General features: G+C 35.3%; 1 protein-coding gene across 1 annotated transcript; it reads right to left on the bottom strand.

Moving 5' to 3' along the window:
- Positions 1–7,905: 7,905 nt before the first annotated feature.
- On the bottom strand, positions 7,906–21,294 carry LOC129276210 (ileal sodium/bile acid cotransporter-like). Its single transcript, XM_054912625.2, has 4 exons — positions 20,843–21,294; positions 15,809–16,002; positions 11,670–11,874; positions 7,906–10,187 (listed from the first exon to the last, which is right to left on the bottom strand). Exons 1-4 carry the CDS (start codon positions 21,023–21,025, stop codon positions 9,699–9,701), a joined length of 1,071 nt encoding a protein of 356 aa, XP_054768600.2. The 5' UTR covers positions 21,026–21,294; the 3' UTR covers positions 7,906–9,698.
- Positions 21,295–23,215: the final 1,921 nt, after the last annotated feature.

The following is a 23,215-nucleotide window of genomic DNA, read 5'->3' as shown; positions in this document are numbered from 1 at the left end:
TTCCCCGATTTATTTGTAATCCGACGCTGGCAAGGCCTGCATTAAATAAAATCCTATCTCTGAAAGGTGATTACAGATTTAGTTGGACGTATAAGATAATCTTACTATTCATGATTAAAGCTTCATCTAGAGAACTTATAGGCCCGTATTCTGAAGTCAGGTTTAACTTAGACCAAGGCCTAACTCTGTGTTAAAAATATGGGGAGCCAAAAAATAATACTTGTTACCATTCCTTGACAATTCTCGCTACCCCAAATAGGAACAAAAATCTCATAATGCGCGAGACGAGATAATTTTCACTCCGTCGGGTCGTCATCACCACTTCCGGTTCAGAGTAATGCTTGCGCGAGTTTCGCGATACTGAGTTTTCCACCACGCTGAAATCGATGCCAATCAGCGTAATATGTACAGATTATAATACTTTTTATTTAATTTGGTCAGTTTTGATTCCATTTGAAGTATAAATAAAAATAAAAAATATATTTCACGTGAAAATAATTTTTATTCATGTTTTTATTTGGTTATAAAAAAAATTAACAAAAAATGAATATCTTAAAATTTTGATTTTAATAGCGACCGGCCTGACATCACGATCGTATTCGACTAGACGCTAAATATATACAGCATTCATTCCGTTAAATTTTTCGTCGACCACAAAATGGATAAAAAATCAGTTTCGGAACTTAAAAAAATCTTAACTGACAGAGGAATACCGTGCAATGGAAAGCGTCGGGCAGAATTAGTGACTTTAGCAGAAAAGGCCGTTAAACTGTATCGTGAAAGAGAGGGTTGTGATCACGAGCTTTCCGAGCGAAAGCGACGTTGTGTTGTTGTGCATGACGGCACTGTTGATCTGAATGGCAAAACAGTGCATTGGACTTCCGAACAGGAAGTTGTAATACCGAAAAGCTATCCCATAATGCAATGCGCGTTACAGGGATTTTCCCGGATCTCGGCGAAATCGCTATTTGGGGTAGCGAGATGGACAATTTGAGTGTCAAACGGGTTAATAAATTGAGTGTGTGCTGTTAAGGGATTTGTACCCCGATCGGCTCTCCATAGTTAAACCACAACTTGAAACCAGGGTTAATCTAAACCCGAGTTCAGAGTACGGCCATACAAGTCACACGTACAAAAACTGACTACACACTGACCGACATGTCATGCGATAGTGACGTAATAGTTTTGATCGGTCTGGAGGCGGTTTAGTAGGTGTGACTGATCGCTCATGAGAATGTTTTTCCTATAAGCTTCTCTTATGTTATTATGGATAAGGTTTCGAATATAACCTTTCACTTGGTCCTGTAGCCTAAAATCAACCATATTGAATAAATAAAGTAAAATTATGCTATATATTATGCATAAATTGTAACCACTGTAGACTAGTTTTTTTAATCGTCTTTTTGTAAGTTTGTTTTGTCTTCTGTTCATGTTGTAGTGGTGTTTTTGTCATACGTTCGGTAATGTAAGTACATGAAAATGTCATATTTTGGGGGTTTCGCTATACCCAGGACGACCGTGGACAGACGGGTATTACCGTACCCCTTTTCTTTTCGGTTTATGGATCGTCCTGTCGGCAGGACTGGAGTACAAGGTAAATTATTTTGAGTACAGAACAATTTATTTAGGATATTTTTATGTACTTACACAGTTTGTATCAATGTTCTGTTTAATTGAAGTGCAACGAATGTTTTGAATATTTTGATTGTTTTTGTGACGAATAAAAACTGCAAAGATAAAAAAAAAATGCTATAAACTCTCTACACATTGCATCAATATTGGATCATGAAAAATAACATCAAGTTATAACATATATTTTCTTTCTTTATTTTTTCAAACAGTTTGTACAGGCCCGACGGAGACACTACTTTACCACTTTTTTATTTAAAAAAAAGGTTGAGGGAGAAAGGTGAAAAAATAGATAATTAAAATAAGCTCCTTTTTTTTGCTTGTCAGAAATATAATTGCCCTTTCTGACGAATGCTGCCACTACCTGTTCCCTAGGATAGTCTTTAACCCACGGCATCTCTGAGAACAAAGAAAAATTATGTTTATCTCTTTATGTCGATGTTTAAATTAAGCAGATTTTTGCAAGTATGGTGACCCTTTGAACATATTTAGGAAACCTTTACTTTGATTTTTTTAATCGACAGGACAACGAACGACATGCATATGTTTACATATTATACTGCTATCCGTGAATGTAATATAACAGAGGAGACTGGTCTCGCTGTTTACGTTGTATACATGAGCATTTTCTTAAAAAATAAAAACACGAGAGGGCGTTTAAACACTTATTGATTTAGTGATTCTGATTGTTCTGATTAGAACGGCGCTATTTTATATGGGATCTCAAGTACTTTGAAGAGTTTTGTCATTTATTCTGATGAACTGGGGGACAGAGCGATTTTGAATGACGTTTATTGTGTGGGGTAAATGTTTGTTCCATGCATGCATTCATAATGTAATGGGTCTAGTGGGTGGAACATGCATGACTACATCACAGAACGAGTCTGAAAGATTCCCGTATACATTCTTAAGGATAATCATGACTTTGTTGTTGGTATTGTCATTTGATTTGATTTTTCTTTCATTCATTGTATCACTTATCATGCTTATTATAAATAGAGGACACATGGTAGTAGCTCTTCTCATACCAAATCTCATTCATATTGGTTTACAGAAGAATAACAAATATGCCAATGCAGGTATACAAGTCCTGCTGTATATGTTTATTGGAACGGTGTTATTGTTATTGGGAATTTTTGTGTATCCGGAAGAGTTTTTGCCATTTGCTTTTCAATTAGGATGTAGAAGAATAGGAATAGTTTGGACAGGTTGGAACATAGTATCAACTGTATCCTTTATCGGTGCAGTCAGATAATACCTTTTACAATAAGAACCCTCTTGGATGTCCTGTATTCATTTTGACTGGTATCTTTAAGTATGCTATACGTTTCAAGTGAGTTATATCCTATTATGTAGGTTTATTTGGGTTCACTCTTACATGTGTTCACTCCAAATGTTATGAAGGTCTAAGCGTTTTAAGTCTAGCTTTGATATGGGACAAGGGCTAAAACACAGAATCAGGTTATTCTTTCGGACTCTTTTATTATTATTTTTTTTTTCTCAGCGTTATATAGGTAGATATTTTCTGTAGACAAGGGAGATAATGTTAATATGGACAGCATACAAATGGCTGCTCTATAACGGGGGGGGGGGGGGGGGCGGAACTGCGGGTCTATAGGATGATGCTAAAGTATATGTCAATCATGCTGGTGTGGGTGTGTTGGGGTGTTTGTGAGAGTGTCTTAGGGTGTTTGTGCGTGCAAAGGATAGTCTATGGGCGTGTGTTTGAGTATGTTTGCAGAAGTGTATGTGTTATGTTTGTTGGGATGAAGTGGAGTGATACGTTGGGTGGTATGTTTTCCAGTTCTGGTGTGGATGTGAATGAGTGGGGTGCTATGTGTGTAATTGGAAGTTTCTGTGTCTGTCTGTACTTGTATTATTTTCAACTTTACTTAAAAGCTCTTATTTCTGAAGTAGGGAATGCACCATTTCGTGTCCTATCACTGTGGCAACTCTTCACCAATGAGGGGTAATTTAAAAATACTCACAGTCAATGTAAGAGGGCTAAGAGATAAAGTAAAAAGAAAGAAAATTTTTCAATGGTGCAAAAGGTCAGGAAATGTAGTATTTTTACAGGAAACATTTAGCACACAAGATATTGAAAATAGTTGGAAGGCTGATTGGGAAGGGGAGATGTATTTTAGTCACGGGAGTAATCACAGTAGGGGAACTATTCTCATGTTTAAATCGAATGTTGATTTTGTGATAGAAAAAGTTTTAATAGACAAAGGCGGAAGATATATTATAATAAAAGGTAAATGTCAAAGTGAAAAGTTGATACTAGGAAGTGTATATTTTCCAACAGGAGATAAAGGAAAGGCCCAATGTGATTTTCTTTCTGATTTGGACAAAATAATTTCATCTGTATTTAGTGAAGAATGCTCTCTGATAATTGGGGGAGATTTCAATTTAAGTATAGACCATGACTTAGATTACATGGGTGCGAGAAATGTTTCAAAAAATAAATACAAAGATTTATTAGGTGATTTTCTTGATAAGCTAGATTTGATTGATGTTTGGCGTAAGCGTCATCCAAATAAAAAAGAATTTACTTTTAGACAGAAACAGCCATTTGTTCAGAGTAGATTAGATTACATTTTCATCTCTTCGAAATTAGAGAAGCTTGTAAAAAAATCTGACATCTTACCCTCTATTACACCTGATCACGCTGGGGTCTGTGTAGAATTTAGCAACTTGGTTGAGAGTTTTATTTATGGGAAATCATATTGGAAGTTCAATAGCAGCTTATGTAATGATAAAGAATTTGTAGAAGAGATAAAAATGGAGGTTTCTGAAATAGAGGGAACCTGGCGAGACCAAATAAATAGTAAAATTAAATTTTGGGATTTTATGAAAATGAAACTTAGAGAATATATTATGAAATTCTCTCGTAAAAAAGCAGCAATTAGAAAAACAAAGGTTGAAAAATTAGAAAAGGATATTAAAGATTTAGAACATCATTTGGTTACTAATTTTCACAATGGAATTCAAGATGAAATCGAATCGAAAAAAAGTGAATTAGAGCAGCTCTTCGATTACTCTCGTCAAGGATTAAAGGTGAGATCGAGGGTGGAATGGTCCGAAGAAGGTGAAAGGAATTCAGCTTTTTTTGAACAATTATTGAAATCAAATAAAAGGAAAAGCGTGATTAAGGAGATATACAGTGAAAACGGGGAAATTTTGTGTGATAGCAAAGATATTTTAACCACTATTAAGAAGTTTTATGCGCATTTATATGAATACAAAAATAGTGATAGTGCAGAAGATATTGACAATATGTTTTTTAATGAATTGCCCAAGTTGAGTGAAGAAAATAAAGATTTTTGTGAAGGGCCAATATTATTTGAAGAATGCTATCAAGCGGTAAAGGAAATGAAATGGAATAAGTCACCAGGTAATGATGGTTTTACAGCTGAATTCTATTTTACGTTTTGGCCAATTTTAGGGAAATTTATTGTTGAAGCATTTAATGAAAGTTTTGATACAGAAATGTTATCAAACTCGCAGAGACAGGGAGTAATTACCCTAATTGAAAAGGATGGAAAAGATCATTTATATATGAAAAACTACAGACCAATAACACTTCTTAATGTAGACTACAAAATATTGTCAAAAGTTTTAGCTAAAAGGGTAAAAGAGGTACTAGGGGACATTATTCATTATGACCAAGTAGGGTATGTTAAAGATAGGAATATTGGAGAGGCAGTGAGGTTAATAGACGATGTATTCTTTCAATCCTTATATCAGCCAGTAGGATTTGTAATTGCTGTAGATTTCGAAAAAGCATTTGATTGTATATCACATAGACTTCTATTTAAAGCATTGAAATCTTTTGGTTTTGGTAATGCATTGTGCTCTTGGGTTAGAATTCTTTATAATGACGTTAGTAGCTGTGTGATGAATGGGGGACACTCAACTGGATATTTTGAGGTTAAAAGAGGAGTAAGACAAGGAGATCCCCTCTCTCCTTATTTATTTATTATAGCTATTGAATTACTTGCTAATTCTATTCGAAATGATCCGGGTATTGAAGGGATTGGGTTTGGTGAAAGAAAAATAAAACAAGTATTGTACGCAGATGATTGTACATTGTTTCTAAAAGACACGTACTCAGTTAATAGGGTGAAGAAAGTCTTCGGAGAGTTTGAGAAATTGAGTGGTTTGAAAATAAACATGGATAAGACAAATTTTATGTGGTTGGGGGAAGAATGTGATAGGCCGGTTTTACCTCTGTTTGGACATAGAATGCAATATATACAAATTTTAGGGGTATATTTTTCACGAGACTCCAAAATAAAAGATGACCTAAATTATAAAGAAATTTTGAGTAAAATCAAAAGATTAATTGGATGGTGGAGGCAACGAGATCTGACAATGTTTGGTAAAATTAGATTGTTAAAAATGCATGTATTTTCTAAATTAAATTATGTTTCTTCTCTTATTTCAGTTCCTCAAAATATCTTTAAAGAAATTGAAAAGATTTCTTTTAATTTCATTTGGGGTGGAAATGACAGAATAAAACGGAAAATTCTATATCAAGATTATTGTGCAGGGGGACTCAAAGTAACTAATTTTGAAGTTTTCATTAAAACTCAGAGAATTATGTGGATTAAAAGGCTGCTGTACGGTGAGAAATATTTAGGTTGGAAAGTAACCTTTGACTACTTTTTTAGATCATTGGGAGGCCGGAGTATATTTCTTTGTAATTATGATGCAAATAAAATGGACTTACAAGGTATACCAATATTTTATAAAGATATGTTGAAAGCATGGCAAGATTTGGATCAATGTAGAAACTTTGAGGAAAACAAGATCAATCCTGTGATTTTTAACAACAGATTTATATGTCTTCATAATAAACCGTTTTTTGATGTTGAACTCTTTCAGAAAGGTATATTTCAAGCATCAGATATTATTGTAGGAGGTCAACTAAGACCAGTCTCATATTTCCATAACCGGGGTTACACTGCTGATAATCTGCTGATGATTCAAAGAATTTTTTCTGTGATTAAAAAAGAATGGATACAAAGTGATTTTATAGTTATAGATAGTGAAAATTTTCAAATAGAACTGAAGATCTTTGGTTACCTACATAAATTTATGGATTTAAAAGCCAGATATATATATAATTACTTTATTGAGCAATTTCAAAAAGAGTACACTCTAAAGGTTTATGATGGACATTGTGAATATGATCTTGGAATAGGGGAGTTGAAAGAAACCTTTACAAGATTGAAGAATGCTTTTATATGTAGTAAACAAAGGGAGTTTCAGTACAAACTATTACATGGGGTAGTGTATACAAAAGAGAAGCTCTTCCAATTTGGTTTTGAGTCAGACAATTTTTGTTCTTTTTGTAAACAACAGGTAGAAACATACCAACATTTATTTTTAGATTGTTTAAAGGTTAAACAGTTATGGAAGGAGGTCATCAAAAAGCTTCATTTAAAGGAAGTTAGGATTGATGATTGGAAAACAATTTTCATCGGTCTATCTGGTAAATGTGTGAGAATACATGCAATAAACTGTATAATCTTTCTGCTAAAACATATAATTTTTATTTCCAGAGGAAAGGGCGAACCACCGTCCGTACAAAAAACAACAGATATGATTAAAGGTTACAGAAAAGAAGAATATAATATAGCCAAGAAAACAGGGAATTTGGGAGTACACTTAAGAAAATGGGAACAAATTGGTGCATTTCTTTGACTTATCATTTATCGTATTATATTTTATTTTATTATTTTTTTTTTCAATGATACAAAGTTACAGATCGACAGACCAGAACGGATGTGCTACCTGTTGTATGATGTGTGTGCGTGAGGGTTTTTGTGTGCGTGTATGTGTGTGAGGGTGCGTGGGTGTGTGAAAGATTATATATATGTAATCTTCCTCTAAAAGGAGCATAGAGTGTCATGAAAAAAAGTAGTTTATTTGATTTGACATAATTTTGATATACAAAAAAAATATTGAAATAATTTTATGCTATATTATGTACTTTTTGGGGAAGAGTTATAAGAGTTTTTTTTTTTTTTTCACATTAAAAAAAAAATGTTTCACATTGTCATAGAAGAGAAATTTGGCAGTTTAATTTCATTTGTAATCATTTTAAAAATATTTGTAATCTCATTGATATTGATATATTTATTTGTTTGATTGTTTATTGATTGTATACATGCAAAGAATCTTTATTTATATGAATTGTGATTGTCACCTTATTGATTTGAAAGAGGAAGAAAATAAAATATTATTCAAAACAAAAAAAGAAACGGAGCACCGATGAGACACTATCGACTTTAATAATTCTTTTTATAAAACTAAACAAAACCAAATTTGTATCCAAAGTGAAAATTAACATATCCCATGGAAATTATCATGGAATAGACGATGACAAACAGTTATACACAGATGCCGTATTTCATATTACATGATAGCTCGTCTTTCCATATTCCTTTCCTATGTTGTAAATCGATGCACTGAGACCTCATGATCAGGACCCCGTCTTACAAAGAGTTACGATTGATCCGATCAATTGCAATTCTAAGGAAAGCCAGTATTGTCATAATATAATGTACAAGAAATTTGAAAAATGTCATTTTTAAACAAAAAGAAGCACACTGAATTTTCAAGAAAACCATGGATGTATGAATAAACATCTTAGTAAGAAAATATTTTGAAAAAAACAAACATGCATTTTTGATGTTGAAGTTGAGTTGCTGGCTTTCCATATAGTTGTGATTGAATGGATCAATCGCAACTCTTTATAAGACGGGGACCTGGTGAACAGGTAATTAAATCGCAAGTTTCAATTCTCATTGTATTGTTTTCAAACAAGCAGATAATGAATGAGTAAATGCTTTGAAATTACCTGTAGTATTCTTTAATAAATCAAACAAATAACAGCATAACAGTAATCAAATACACAAGAGCATGAAAACGGACATACAGAAACGTTCTTACTTTCACTCATCAGAGTAAAATTAATTGAGTAAACAGATAAGTCTAAATGAACGTAAATGTGTTCTGTTCTTTAAAAAATAATATGAGTGTATAATAAATAAATATAATATTTTTGTATGCCATACAGAGAACAAAACGTAAGAAATGAAATGAAAATACGTTATTAATGTTCATATTATTACATCTGTGTGAACTTATTTTAGGCCATTTCCTTCAAGCCATTAATTTTTTGTACCATTTGAATATAGGGCGACAGCCCGGCCAGGGAAGGTTAAATTAGATTTAATATACATAATTTACTGTAGGACCAACTGGCTTAGAGAGGGGGATGGGGCCATGGATAAAAAAAATCAGGACAAGAAAAATAAAGAGGAGAAATGTGTTTTTTAATATTACGTGCAAATCTAACACAGAATTAGATTTTTTAATAGAAAATGTCAAAAAAAATCATCCGTCGCTTCGCTCGCTCGCAGCTTTACACATTTCCCCCCTTACGCAATGTTTTTGAGACTCATGATGCCAGAGGCATGACGACCCAAATCTGGTCACCCTGATTTTAACTGACGGTAATAGGTATTATGCTCAGCCATTGGTGATGACGTAAAATTGAGATGCCGTGGCGTGACCGAGTGGTCTGACTGGCACCTGACCAGAATTAAATCGAAATGCTGTATGCATTCTTGGTAACTAGGTGTGCACTTGTTTTGTTTTGTTTTAGAAAGTAATGTCTTTCGCCGGTGTGCCTCTATGACATAATTGATTACCGAAATATTAATTATGAATTATTATGACCATACCTCTGAAAATTAGGTGACAACACCGTGCATACACAACAGTTACTATAGACTTCAATATTAACTGCAGCATCATTGACATCACAAAACAATAATTATTAGGCCTAATACGTCAGTTTCTAAAGTGACTTTGTAATAATTACTTTACAGTAAACGTTAGAGGTATCTTTTGTTCTATCCCATCTAAAATTCCCCTAACTTAGATTCGGTTCCCATTAACGTCTCCCGGGAACGTCTCCTACCCCATGATAAACAAATTGTCCGCCTCAGGTTTTCCATAACGTCGATTACCTCCAAAACTTTTTAGGTGATATTCTAAACAGTTCCTTGTTTACTCGCTTCAGCTTCTTTCTCCTTCATTCTGACTTCCTTGCTCTTTTCTCCATCTCTCTCTTCTTCTTCTCCTCCTCCGTCCGGTTTATCCTCCATCTCATCCGAGCCGTAGAACTTCTGATGCAGTTTATACGCCGCGGTACACGCGAACCCGGACACGACACTCATCGGCCCGAACAGCGCCGGGAACGTCATCATGTGCACCATATTGGGATTCCCGGCGAACGAGAAGGCGATGATTGCGAATGCGAGACCGACGTTCTGGATGCCGGTTTCGAACGCGATGGTCCGGCACTGGGAGTGTGTCTGACGGAAGATGAACGAGAGGAGGTAACCGAGAGCGAATCCGATCCAACAGAGAGTGATTGCTCCTAGCCAGATAGTCCAGTGTGAGCTGTAGAGACGTGGGTTCATGATACTCACGAAAATGATACTGCATACGACACCGATGAATCCGATTAAGCTACACGGCTGCAGAAAAATAAACAAACATATTTATATGGAATTAATCTGATACAAATGTGGATTTCAGCGACCAAGAATCTTTTTGAATATTCTCAAATTAGTCAACCCTGGTGACATATGGTAGATCAGGGTGCCCCCAGTGTGTGTGTATGTGTGTATATATATATATATATATATTCGAGATCAAGTTTATATATATATATATAAATATATATATATTTGTTCATTTATTTATTTATTTTGTTTTATTCATTGATTTATTTTTATTTATTTATTTTTTTTTCATTTATTTATTTTTATTCATCTATCTATTTATCTAATTTTACTTATTTATTTATTTGTTTATTTATTCATTTCATTTATATACTGCAGGCTTGGCCTGTTCAGTTTTGAGAAACTGCTTTACAAAGGCGCCCTGCAGGTAAACGAACATCATTCAACAGGAAAATACTTCATAACATTATAAACTACAAGCAAACAAAACATAAACTACTAACAACATAAAACAACAAAACATCGAGAGTGGATAAATCTAGAAAATGTATACATTGATAGCAAGTACTGTTAAAATGATACTGAATCAATATGAATCATTGTGAAAGCTTTTGCACAGTTTAAAAAAAAATCTAAACAGGGATGTACTAGATACACGTAGGAGGGGTAGGTACAAGACGACGTGAATCTGACGTTATTGATTTTCTCTCACAGGAGTAATCCGTAAAAACGTCAACCTTATCAGGGGTATTTTGTTATGGGGCAAGACGATGTACAGTAGTAATAATAAAAGTTCTGTTCTTATATGGCCAATTATACCTTTCAAACGATAATACCAGAAATATAAATATGTTTTCGATGCGGATTTGAATTGACCAATGGTATAATCCTTGAATAGTTGGGAATGCTATTCCGGAGTTCTGGCGCTGCATGTGCAATCCCTTGTTTACCACAAAACATTGTTTTATCAATTTAAATATTTGTATACTTTGATACAGCCGAGTAAATTAAATTAAAAGCGCGTATGCTGCGTTAGTAGCATGGCCCTGGGAAGCGATGTTGCTGGGGTTGCCGAAGCACCCCAAGCTTTTCCCAGGGGATGCTGCGTTTAATATTTTCCATAGGCAGTACCCCCCTGGAATTCTGGTAGGTGTGTAAAATGTTACTTTGACTTTGCAATGTTATTTTCATCACATTTTGTTTTAAAAAAATCAAAGGGAAATCAATACAATCTAAAATCCCAATCTTATTAAATGATGGGCGAATCTCAATTATTCATGGTCGTACGCAGATTTTTTTTATTGGGGCAGGATGCATAAAAAACATTTCGAAGAAACTCAAAAGTTAGGGAGCGAAGCAACGGAGCTTGTCCTGGGGGCACTTTAACATTTTTTGAAGTAAAATTGAAGGATTTAATGCATACTTTTGGTGTATCTAGTGATTTTTTTCAGGAAATATATGTAAATTTTCAAAATTACGATCATCAAAGTATACCTTTGCAATAAGGAGCGCCCAACGCGACTTCTTCCATCTGAGTACCATACCCAACCCGACGGGTACGACGATAAGGATGAGGGATATACAGATATCAAGATAAGGCATTGATGTATTCTGATCAGTCCATCGACGTGAATAGATGAGAAGGTTCAGGGGCATCATCCCGATAGCTAGCAGTGTCGACAGGGTCGTCATGGCGATACTACATGTTGGGGATAAAAAACAAAAAAATGAGCAGTTGCGATTATATTTCTTTCCTCAGTGGCTGAAATGGTCATATCTACATTTGTATTTTGCCTGTCACAGAATGGAAGATCAGGGACAATATTATTATAATGATAACGGTTATTTTCATTTTCATTATTATTATTATTAGTAGTAGTAGTAGTAGTAGTAGTAGTAGTAGTAGTATTGCTATCACCATCATCATCATTATCACTACCATCATTATCATCATAATCATTATCACTAGGCCTGCTACTGCTATTACTATTAGTATAATTATTTTTTAAAGATTTTATTTTCATTATCATTATTCTGTTATTCGGCAAATGAATAACAAAATAGAAGTACATATGGAAGTTATATAAATACATCTACCCTTGGAACGCCGGGGACAGATAAATTTAGCCAGCCAGGATAACTGTGGCAATTGCATTCTCTCCTGGAAGACATTGATGATACCGCTGAAATGGGCTTTTCGCCATATTGAGTATTTAATGTTAATTTAAAAATATATGTGTGCTTTTATATCAAACTAAATATAAGCATATACAATTGCTAAGCCTTTGAAAACTTGAATGATTAATTTAGGTTTTGGTATATCCCCCAAAATGTACGTCACCATGATTTTATGAATGCGTTTGCCCTTAAAGAGTAATTATTTATTTTGGTGGATATGAAAAAAAAAGTTATTTACGAGATAAAATTTGCGATTTCACTGGAAAGTTTATTTCGATCGGTCGGTGACCAGATCATAGTAGATATCTGCCTTTTTGTTTTGTTTTTTCTTTTCTCCTTTTTATATTACAACGCTTTTCAAGCGTTGTATGAACTGAACATTTTAGACAATTTTACTTGTAGCCTTCTGATATCCACTGCTCGGAAGCCCCTTTAAAAAGAATTTCAAAAAATAGCCGATATCTAACAACCGGGGGCCCTGCAATGACCACGGGGACGTAACGATGTATCAACGGAAATTATGAACTCCTAAACTGTTACTCATCGGAAACAACATTTCGAGCTTACCCCTTGGAAGACGAACTTGAACATTTCAGGGCGCGCGGAATGATGCCACATTCGATTTGTTACAAATTATTAGTTGCGTGTCAGCGTTTGATTGAGAGAACAAATATTCATAGACCTGGGAATCGGGGGTGCTTCCACCCCCCCCCCCTCCCAACAAGATTTCTCTGGGGTGCTGCGTGTGATATACACCACGGGCAGCACTTTTTGAGATTGGTATGTTAACATGCAGGTATTCAAATAAAAAGTTATTTATTTAAATACGAAACGGCATAAATCGTTTTCATTTTAGAGCAAAACCTTTTCTTTTTGCTTGTCACATATTGCTTGTCACAGAATAAAATCCCCTTTGATTTGATTTATTTCTTTTGAATTCGTACAGTTTGTATAATACATTTATCATTACATACCAAACACAATGTATTGCTTACTGTTTTTTGGCATGAAAAGAAAAGAAAATGGACTGAAAATATCATTCAAAACAAGTATGATCCACTACCAAATTATTACAACATTTACAGGAGAAGGATTGTCTTCATAAGCAGATGAAAAAAACGACAACCCAGAATTAAAACCTATTGAATTGATAAAACATGTATACGGCTGGATGGTAATATCTGTTCATATTTTGAATAATGAAGATAGAGATATGGATGAGGATGATGGTAACAATGGGGAAGATGAAGGCCACGGAGATGATGATGGTCATGGCGGAGTTACTGGTGATGATTAATTCGAAGGACGAATAATTTCATGACAAACTGAAACATTGACACAGAAAATTTACTTTAAATATTCTGATAATAACATGGATTTAACGTGTGCCTTAAATGAGTAAAGTTTCACTTTAACATGTTTAAAGTGAAACTGAAAATCCTTTTTTTTTTTTTGCTTGTCATTCTTTTTCTCAAACCAGCACCCCTCTTAAAAACTCGTTCCCAGGCCCCTGCAATTATTTTGATGAATAAGTGCATAATCACTTTAACAGTTGCTGATATGATTGGGAGTTGAGATTAGTCGTCCTGTGGTTGAACAATGAGAGACGGGTCATTGTTGAAAGTCAGCGAGTATGTTTCTAAAGCATGGTGAAGTTCATCACTGCATGTCATTATTTCATTGCTTTCAATACATTCAATTATTATTCGAATATAATTGGGTTCATATTGTGTGAATCTATTAAGAGAGGGACGTTTTCTTCATAGCGGGCTTGACAGATTACACTTTTATTCCCTCAAAATTGAGAATATATGATACAAATATTACATATATCCTCCCACCCCCCCCCCCCCCCATGGATATTTAACAAACTTTCACTATACTTTTTATTAGCGTCCACGGTTTAACTGTACCAAACACGACCTCATGGAAGACCATCGTTGTAATAGCATGTAGCACATAGAAACAATGCTATACAAAGAAATGTTGCATACTATTGATAGGTATCACCCTTTTCCTTTTTATTTATCATAATTATGCCATTTATAAAGAAGAATCAAATGAATTAACAACAACAAAAATGATTGACGTTGTCAAACGTTTTACCCTTCTCGTCATACCTCTGCATGCCGAGTCTGCACTTCGCGTGTCTGGACTTAATTTAAATCTTTTATAATTACATCAAACTACATTCCAGCTGACACATGATATCAGAATAAGGGTACAGTCATCCGAGGAAGTCGACCAGCAACATTGTATAAAGTAAGTCATAAAGAAGAATTATAATACTTTGTATCCTTCTAGGGGTGTATTTCTGAAGCGGGCGGACGGAACGCATGACTGTTGTACTTTGGTTAAACGGTTAAAAGCGAATATGATTTATTGCCCAGAGTTATATTGCTTTTATGTTGGATTCCCGCGTGATAATTGAAAATAAAGACAATCTTCATGATTATTTGTAAGTTTCAGAAGCGATGATCCTGGGGGACCGAGGGCACAGTGCCCCCCCCCCCCACTTTTTCGAGCACTGAAAAAGTGTCCTGTTTACGCAAGAAAAATGTCCCCTCACCATGATCACGAACATGTACTGTGCCCTTTCACCTGAGGACACGTTTTATGTGTTAGCGAGTGCCTTTTATTTCTTGTATCAGTGCCCCCTTTACACAAGAAAAGTGCCCCTCGCGAATGTGTTCTGTGCCCCTTTCATACTTGAGAAGGACCCATTTTATGTGTCCCCTTGCCTTCTTGTAAGTACCCTTTCTCGAATCGGTGCCCCTAATATGTTACTACTTATGAACAAAAAAAACTTGTAAGAATAATCCTCTGTGACCTAAATTTCATGAGTCATGTGAGTAGGGTAGATAAGTTATTTTTTTAAGATAGTGCCATTTCGAATTAAAAGGTGCCCTTTTTCCCCTGCCCCCTTGCTTTCAACTTCGCTCAACCGCCCCTTTTTTAGTTTTCATTTTTATGATTATTTCATTTTTTTTTCTTTCAAGTTACAATGACCAAACAATGTCTTTTCTTATTTATAAATGATAATTACAGCCGATGTGGTTGCTGTTGTTGTATGATTTTAGGTGTTCGTTCATAATGAGAATATCATGACACCCCAAATGTTATTATTATTTTTTCTTTTTCCCTTGTGAATTAAAAAGTTTATAATGGTGTTCACAGTTTTGTTTTTCGTCTTTTCTATGTGTGTGTATCTTCTCTAAATTTGCTTACTCTTAATCTAATCATTTAAACTGCACTCCAGATACAAGGGTGTTACAACACTTCACCACCGTTGTTTAGATGGACCACACCAAGCATTTTACACCAGTGTTAAACTTCTTCAATTCACTATTTTGGTGTTTTATTCAAACACCATATATGTGTTTAACACCTGACAATGGAGTCCCCTAAGAATACCATGGTGTTTGTAACACCGTCTATTACAGTTCTATACTCACCTGAGACACAGGTCTCCATCTGTCCAGAAGGTGTAGAGGTTGGAGAGACTCCCCCCTGGACAACAAGCGAGGATCAGACACCCCAGGGCTATGGTCTGCTCGAAGCCCACGGCAAGGGCGTAGCAGTAAGCAAGAAGAGGCATGACTGCGAACTGGGAGACGAATCCGACCGCGATGCCGACCGGTCGACGAAGCTTCAGAAATCAAGAAAATATGTTGATATAAACAGAAGTTAACTCGTGGCCAAATCTGTTTCGAATTTACAGTGTAAATCCAACGACTTTGATTAACAAAATACATCTTGGAAAGTCGTGGCGATTTTTCGAAAATAAATGTAATAATAGAATTATTATTATAAGGCCTTAAATAAATAAATAAAACTTAACAATGTCATTATTATGGGTAAAGAAATGTCTATGGTTTCTTAAACATAAAATGTGCATTGGTTAAAAAAATAAGATTGTATGAATCAGCTCTATCGAATGAGTCGATACAAATAAGGACGATGATGTTTGATAATATGGAAAGATAATAAGAAAACTAATTCCAAACTACAATAAAAGGGGAGGAACTGATGGCGAGCGAAGAAAAGGAAAATGTGAAAAGGAAAGAAAGGAGAAAATAGAATATCAGAAGAGATATGGAAAAGAGATAGAAAGAGAGATGTAGTGAAGAGATGAACAATGAAATCGAAACGCCCTTCCCAGTGGCGTACCTAGGATTTTCCACAGGAGGGGCAAAACCGTCCGCCAAAAAAATTGACAGGCAAAAAAAAAAAAAAAAAAAAAAAAAAAAAAAAAGTCTTCGATCACAAATAAAGGATTTCGTTCCAGAAAAAAATTGACAAGCAAAAAAAAAAAAAAAAAAAAAAAAAAAAAAAAAAGGTCTTCAAGCTCGTCAGGGGGGCATTAAAGGTCTTAAAGGGGGGCAAAGATACGTTTTTGCATGGGTTTTGACTCGTCAGGGGGGGGGCAGAGTGCCCCCCCCTGCCCCCCCCCCCCCCCCGTAGGTACGCTAGTGGCCCTTCCATAGACGTAGACCTACATTATTCTTCTTCTCTACAACTTAATGTATTTCTGCAATGTATGATTATGGAAGAAAACGTGAAAAAGGGTAGTAAACTGAAAACAAGTCAAGAATGGTACTATTAAAATAATGAAGATAGAATGTCCCGGTAGAATGTATAGTTTACATAACATAAAGGGCAATACTGAGAAAGCTCCGTCAAAGTCGACGATGCGAAAATATAAAAATGAAAGCAAAATGAGAAAATAAAGAATGGCAGAAAAGAGTGTGAGCAATTTAAAAGGATATCTAAATTTAGGGTGCAAGGCATCGAAAATAATTGGAAACAACCCTATGAAATGCTGATTGCCCATAGGAAGTGAACAAGTTCAGTGAATGTGGTGGCGTTGACGGGAAAACATTTCTAATAAGCGATAATTCTGATCATTTTAAGATGAAATCTAATTCTGTGATAGATGTCAACCACTAGCGTACCTACGGGGGGGGGGGCAGTCTGCCCCCCCTGACGAGTCACAACCAATGCAAAAAACGTATACATGCCCCCCTTTTGCCCCCCCCCCCCCTGAAGAGGTTGAAGACCTTTTTTTTTTTTTTTTTTTTTTTTTTTTGCTTGACATTTTTTGTTGTTGTACGAAATCCTCTATATGTGATTGAAGACCTTTTTTTTTTTTTTTTTTTTTGTTTGTCAAATAAAAAATCCTAGGTACGCCACTGTCAACACAATATTAAAAAAGTATAAAATTCACCCTCTTCCTTACATTTTGTTTTATTTTCTCCTCTTCCCTACATTTTTTTTCTTGGTCGTTGAAAGCTTGGGGTCAAGCTCCCCCCCCCTAATCATATCATATAATATGTCAGTAATAGAAAACGAAAAAAAAGCATCCATCAATATGCCTATAGAATACTTAACAATAACGTCATTATTTTTTGCATTTCTTACAATATTTCAATAGTGCGTGACGAAAACCTCTATACCAAAACTGACGTAAATAGGTCCACGGTAATAGCTCTATTGGAATCTGCATAAAATGGCCCGGGTCATCCCTGACCCCCGCGAACCGACCCCCCCCCCCCCTCCCACAAACACACACACAACAGAAAACGAAAAGAAGCATCCATCAACATGCCTATAGAATACTAAACAATAATGTTATCATTTTCTGATTTTTTTCAATGTTGCTGTAGTGCGTGACGAAAAACCTCTATACCAAATTTGACATGAATAGGTCCGCGGTAATACAGTGCGTATCAAAAAAAAGTTTGCACTTAGAAAAAATCCTGTAAAATTATATATTTGTAATATCCTGACGATTTTTCCACATTTTAGCATTGGTACAGATCCATTTAAGCAAATGACGATATAACTGTCGAAAAATATTTCCGCTTGAGTGAGCACCACTTACTTTAGAAAAGTTGGTAAAAAATGATTTGCGCAGAACTTTGAAATAGTTATACGAATAAAAGTAGACCTTAATCATGAAGAACACGTGGAACTTAGCTAGTAAAATTGATTTGAAGGTATCTTTTACCTTTTTAAACTTGTTTCCTTGCCCAAAACACTTCGAAGAGTGCATTGCGCCCCACCCACTCCCCCACACACCGAGTCCATCGTGATGATATTTGCTTTACACTGAGCTGTGATTTACATGAAATGGCTAAGGCTTTAATTTTCATTTTGTTAATCATTGCCAAGCTAGGAAAAGTGTGGAGAAACAAGTATTAAATTAAAAATTAAATGTAAACCAACTTTAAATGATAAAAACTTAGTGAAAAATGCTGGAGATGTCTGATATAAACTTTTGTTCAGATTCAGTTATGTCCTCAGATCCAGCTGGCACAAAAAGGGTAAAGGTTGTGCTTACTAAGTGTTGAAATTTCAAATTTGGGCGGCAAAATTGTTACAAAATGCTTGAATGTATCCTTTTTATTTCAATTGGCTAAAAGTGCTAGGAAAAGCTATGAGAAATGCTTCGCAGGGTAAGTTTGATTTCGCCCTTTCCCCTTGACACAGCGTGAAAACAAGCATTTCTGCGCAAACAGATTTCTGCGAGCTTTACAAAAATGGACAGTGCTCACTCAAGTGTAACATTCTGTCAAAAATTTTACTTTCATTGGATAGATGAGACCCAAACCCATAATTATATGTGAAAAAATTACCCACATGTTGTATATTTTTTAATTCCCAGGGCTTTTTCAAAGTGTAAACTTTTTTTTGATACGCACTGTATATCGGAACCCGGATGATTCCTGACCCCCGCGAACCGACCCCCCCCCCCCCACACACACACACCTGCGTACACATACATTGGGCTGTAAATGGATAAATAACGGTAAATAGATAAATAAATAAATGAATAAATGAATAAATAAATAAATAAATAAATAAATAAATAAATAAATAAATAAATAAATAAATAAATAAATAAATAAATAAATAAATAAATAAATAAATAAATAAATAAATAAATAAATAAATAAATAAATAAATAAATTAATAAATTAACCTGACTGTTTCACAAAACTCGCTTTCCTGTAAAAGTCATTATTCAACCTATTCGTCATAGGTTCGACGTAGGTCATGTGAATTGATCAACATAACCTGATAACGAAAGTGGTACATTTATACTAATTATTAAGAAAACATTTGAAGGAAATCCCCTGGAGGGAACATTGAGGTGACATGCCATAATAAAGTCATCTGTGGAATAAGAAATAACCAGTTAGCATGACGAAACGAAAGGATCTTTTAATGGGTATGGGTTATTCAAAGGTCAAGTCCACCCCAGAAAAATGTCGAATGTTTGAATATATAGAGAAAATCAAACTAGCATAACAATGACAATGTCATCAAAATTGGATGTAAAATAAGAGAGATATAACATTTTAAGGTTTCGCTTATTTTTCACAAAACAGTAATATGCAAAACTCGGTGACATGCAACTGAGACAGACGATGATTTCCCTTACTATTTCTTTTTTTAATTATACAATATTTCTTTTTATATATATATACATGTATATAGATTAAACAATAAGGGCCAACTTGATTGAACAATATAGTATTAAACAATGCTAATTCCGCATGTTCAGGGACTCCGATGAATCAATCGTAGTTTCACTGGACAAAGAGGAGAATATTTCATATTTCATATAATAAAATATAAAAGAAATAGCGAGTGGATGATGTCATCAGTCGCCTCATTTGCATACCGATCTGGATGTGCATACTGTATAACAGTTTTGTGACATTAAGCGTAACTTTAGAATGTAATAACTTTCTTATTTTACATCCGATTTTGATGAAACTATCGGTGTTATGCTTGTTGGATTTTTCTCTTTTTTTAATAATTAAAATCGTCTTTTTGTTTGGGTGGACTTTCCGACTTGTCCTATAAATTTTCACACAGAATATCACATAGTATCTACATGATCTATGATCATTTACGTTGAATGGATTCGTCTCCCTGGACACTACTAAAGTGGTTGATTGTCGTTGGGAGTGGTTTTTGATAATCATCTTTTCTCCTAAAGGCTTTAAAATGAAATAATCAGGAAAATGAACAAAGCAACAAACAAAAAGTGATCTTGACGTAAAATGACATTTTCTTGTTGACATTATTGTTCACTAGGTGCATTATTCATAACAGTAAACACGCAATTGTTAGAGATCTGTATAGGCATACAAAATGAATGAGAATCTTTACTTTCGAAAATTTGACAATTTTAACGGAATAATCAAAACAGCATTATGAGGTATCAGTTTAGAACAATAGAAATAGAGAATTTTTAATAGATTAAGATTATTGAAATGTTCTCATACTATTACTTGTTGAATGTCTTGCAGTGATAACTTTTCGGTAATTATGCAGATATTCAAGTAAAGTAAACCTACAGTTTTCGTACGACTTTGAGTGAGTTTATAAACAACATAATTACAATCGAGTGCGTATCGATCCCCTAGGCCTACTTCGGAATTCACTAATTCATATTTGTTTTAAATTCAACTCACGACAATTTTGAAATTCTGCGGCGTGATCGACGCCCCCATGGCGAAAAGAACAATAGAGAAAGTTACAGCGATCACAACTTGGTTTGCGATTTTCAGGTGTTCGACGTAGGCTGGTGGTCCGTGGGGGATGCCCCCGGAATCCCCGCTCGAATTCATGCAGCTTGTCGTATTCCCTGGCTCCATAGTTGGCAAGGTTGGTCTGTGCTGCTTCGGTGGTGTCGGTGTTGGTCGTTGAAACCTCACCAATGAATGATCCGGGTCGTTTGTTGAGCAGGGTCTTGGTAAGGTTTATGCCCTCAGTTTAACCCTATGTTAGCACACGCTATGTGATATATCTTTTGTCATTAGTCAACAGTGAATCGGTGTTACCCCCACCCCGCGCGCCCATCACAACCACCATCCCGCCCTCGACTCCCGGCTCGACTCCCATCAAGCATGTCAAGACCACAATCCCTGGATATGAATCTGCTCAAAGTAATGAATTCAGTTTTCTATATTTTTCTCACGATGAAGCCAGAGCGACGTATCAGGATAGGTAAAAGGGCACGTGCCAAAAGTGCAATACTTTCGTGGGCACAGCATTTGGGAAAATGAAGGGGAAATTTAAAAAAATAATTGAAAGTGAGATAAAAGAAGACAACAGACAAGGAACATCATTCTGATGACCAACAAATGAACAGGATTTGCCATTAGTATTTGTGTTTATTAAACAGATTTTCATAGAATCAAATCAAATAAAATTACAATATTCGCAGGTAATTTCAATCAACATGATCAAGGTGTGTCAAAGATTAGGCTTAGATGTAGAAAGAGTCACTAGTTTTGCCTTTTCTTTGGTCCAGATTGCTAATGCATCAGGGTGAAGTCATCACTATTATATCACCTTACAGGTACCTCCTCGAGTGAGCCCAATAAAATATCAATAAAAAAATTAAATTCATTCGCCCTTCCCTATGAAATTATTCTGAAAAAAAATAATCCATATTATTTGCCATGTTCAGTCCCCTCCACCTCTTTGGATCAGCCCCATTATAAAAAAACGCTCGATGTAATACGCTCGGTGCCCCATGCCCCACCCATTAAAAACAAACGATTGGTGCCCCATGCCCCGCCCACGAAATTATTTTTCCCCGCAAGAATTCCGGACCCCAATGAATATTCATGACTTGCGTTTTCGGAATAAGAGTACGCATGCGCGTGGACAAAATTGTGGTGATCGTTCGCGTTGCATGCCATGTCATGAAAGAGTCAGCACCCCCAATTTGCCGGTACCCTTAGGCCTATAGGCCTTAGGTTTGGATCTATATATAGATCCAATTCTTTAACACTTATCAAATTTTCCATTAATGACAATTAAGACAAAATGCTAGGCTAGGCTTATCCTTCCTAGGCTGTAATATGCTAGGGCATAAACTGTATCTCATTGGTTTAACGTAAGTAAACGTAAAATTCGGAATTAAAGATAAATACCAGTTGTGGTAGGCCTAACAATCACAAAATGAGTTTTTTTCTTATTTCTGCCCCTTTTTCCTTTTTCATATCCTTTTTTCCTTCTCTCCGCTTCTTTATCTTCTATTTACTTCCTCTTCCTTCTGTTTTCCTACTCTTTCCCTTTTTCTCCATCTTATTATATTTTTCTCATTCATTCTCCATTCCATTCTCTCTCTCTCACACACACACACACACACACACACACCCTCGCACCTACAACCCTTTTACCAACAAACGAGTGTTGCTGCCATCTGCGTTCTTTGCCTTCATTCTTCAAATTCTCTTTATCCTTTTCGTTTTTCTCAAAATGCAACCAATATTCAATGAACTATAAGTATGACGCGCAAGATCCAAATGTTGATAGATGATCAATTTTCAGTAATTATAATTTGGTCGATTAAAAATAAAATGCACAAAAACAATACAAGAGACATAGTACTATCACTCTCACAACATTCCTTTACAATTTTTTTTGTTCATAATTTTTTAGAAATTGGACAAGAAAAACATTAAAACAATGAAATATTCTTGCTTTTTTTTTTTGGGGGGGGGGGGGTCTCCACCTATGTTTTTCAATAGCAAAATTTCACTGCAGAGTAAAAACTCTCATAATTAAATGATCATGAGTGACATCTCGGCTTAATTTACCACTGGTTCTAATATTCTCACCCCTTATCATTTGAACACCATGAATATTAAGGGGCGGCCCCTGGGTATTTCAATTACGGGACAAGAGGTCATTAAGGACAAAGGTTACGTAATATATTGTTATTCCCTTTTATATATTTTTCATAACTAGAAAGGGTATCGGGACAGTCGACACTCAGCCGACCCCAGGCCTGTGGCGTCACCCTGGCGAGGATTATCCATGCATGCATATAA

The sequence above is a fragment of the Lytechinus pictus genome, chromosome 14 (assembly GCF_037042905.1).
Source record: "Lytechinus pictus isolate F3 Inbred chromosome 14, Lp3.0, whole genome shotgun sequence".
NCBI classification, from domain to species: Eukaryota; Metazoa; Echinodermata; class Echinoidea; order Temnopleuroida; family Toxopneustidae; genus Lytechinus; species Lytechinus pictus.
This window is presented reverse-complemented; position numbering and strand designations above follow the sequence as displayed.

What these genes read in the sequence shown, in the direction of transcription:
- LOC129276210 (XM_054912625.2), bottom strand. Translation starts at nt 21,025, where the DNA reads ATGGAGCCAGGGAATACGACAAGCTGCATGAATTCGAGCGGGGATTCC. An exon ending in CGCAGAATTTCAAAATTGTC is followed by an intron (nt 16,003 to 20,842) that starts GTGAGTTGAATT and finishes TGATTTCTGAAG; the next exon opens with CTTCGTCGACCGGTCGGCAT. An exon ending in GATGGAGACCTGTGTCTCAG is followed by an intron (nt 11,875 to 15,808) that starts GTGAGTATAGAA and finishes CCCAACATGTAG; the next exon opens with TATCGCCATGACGACCCTGT.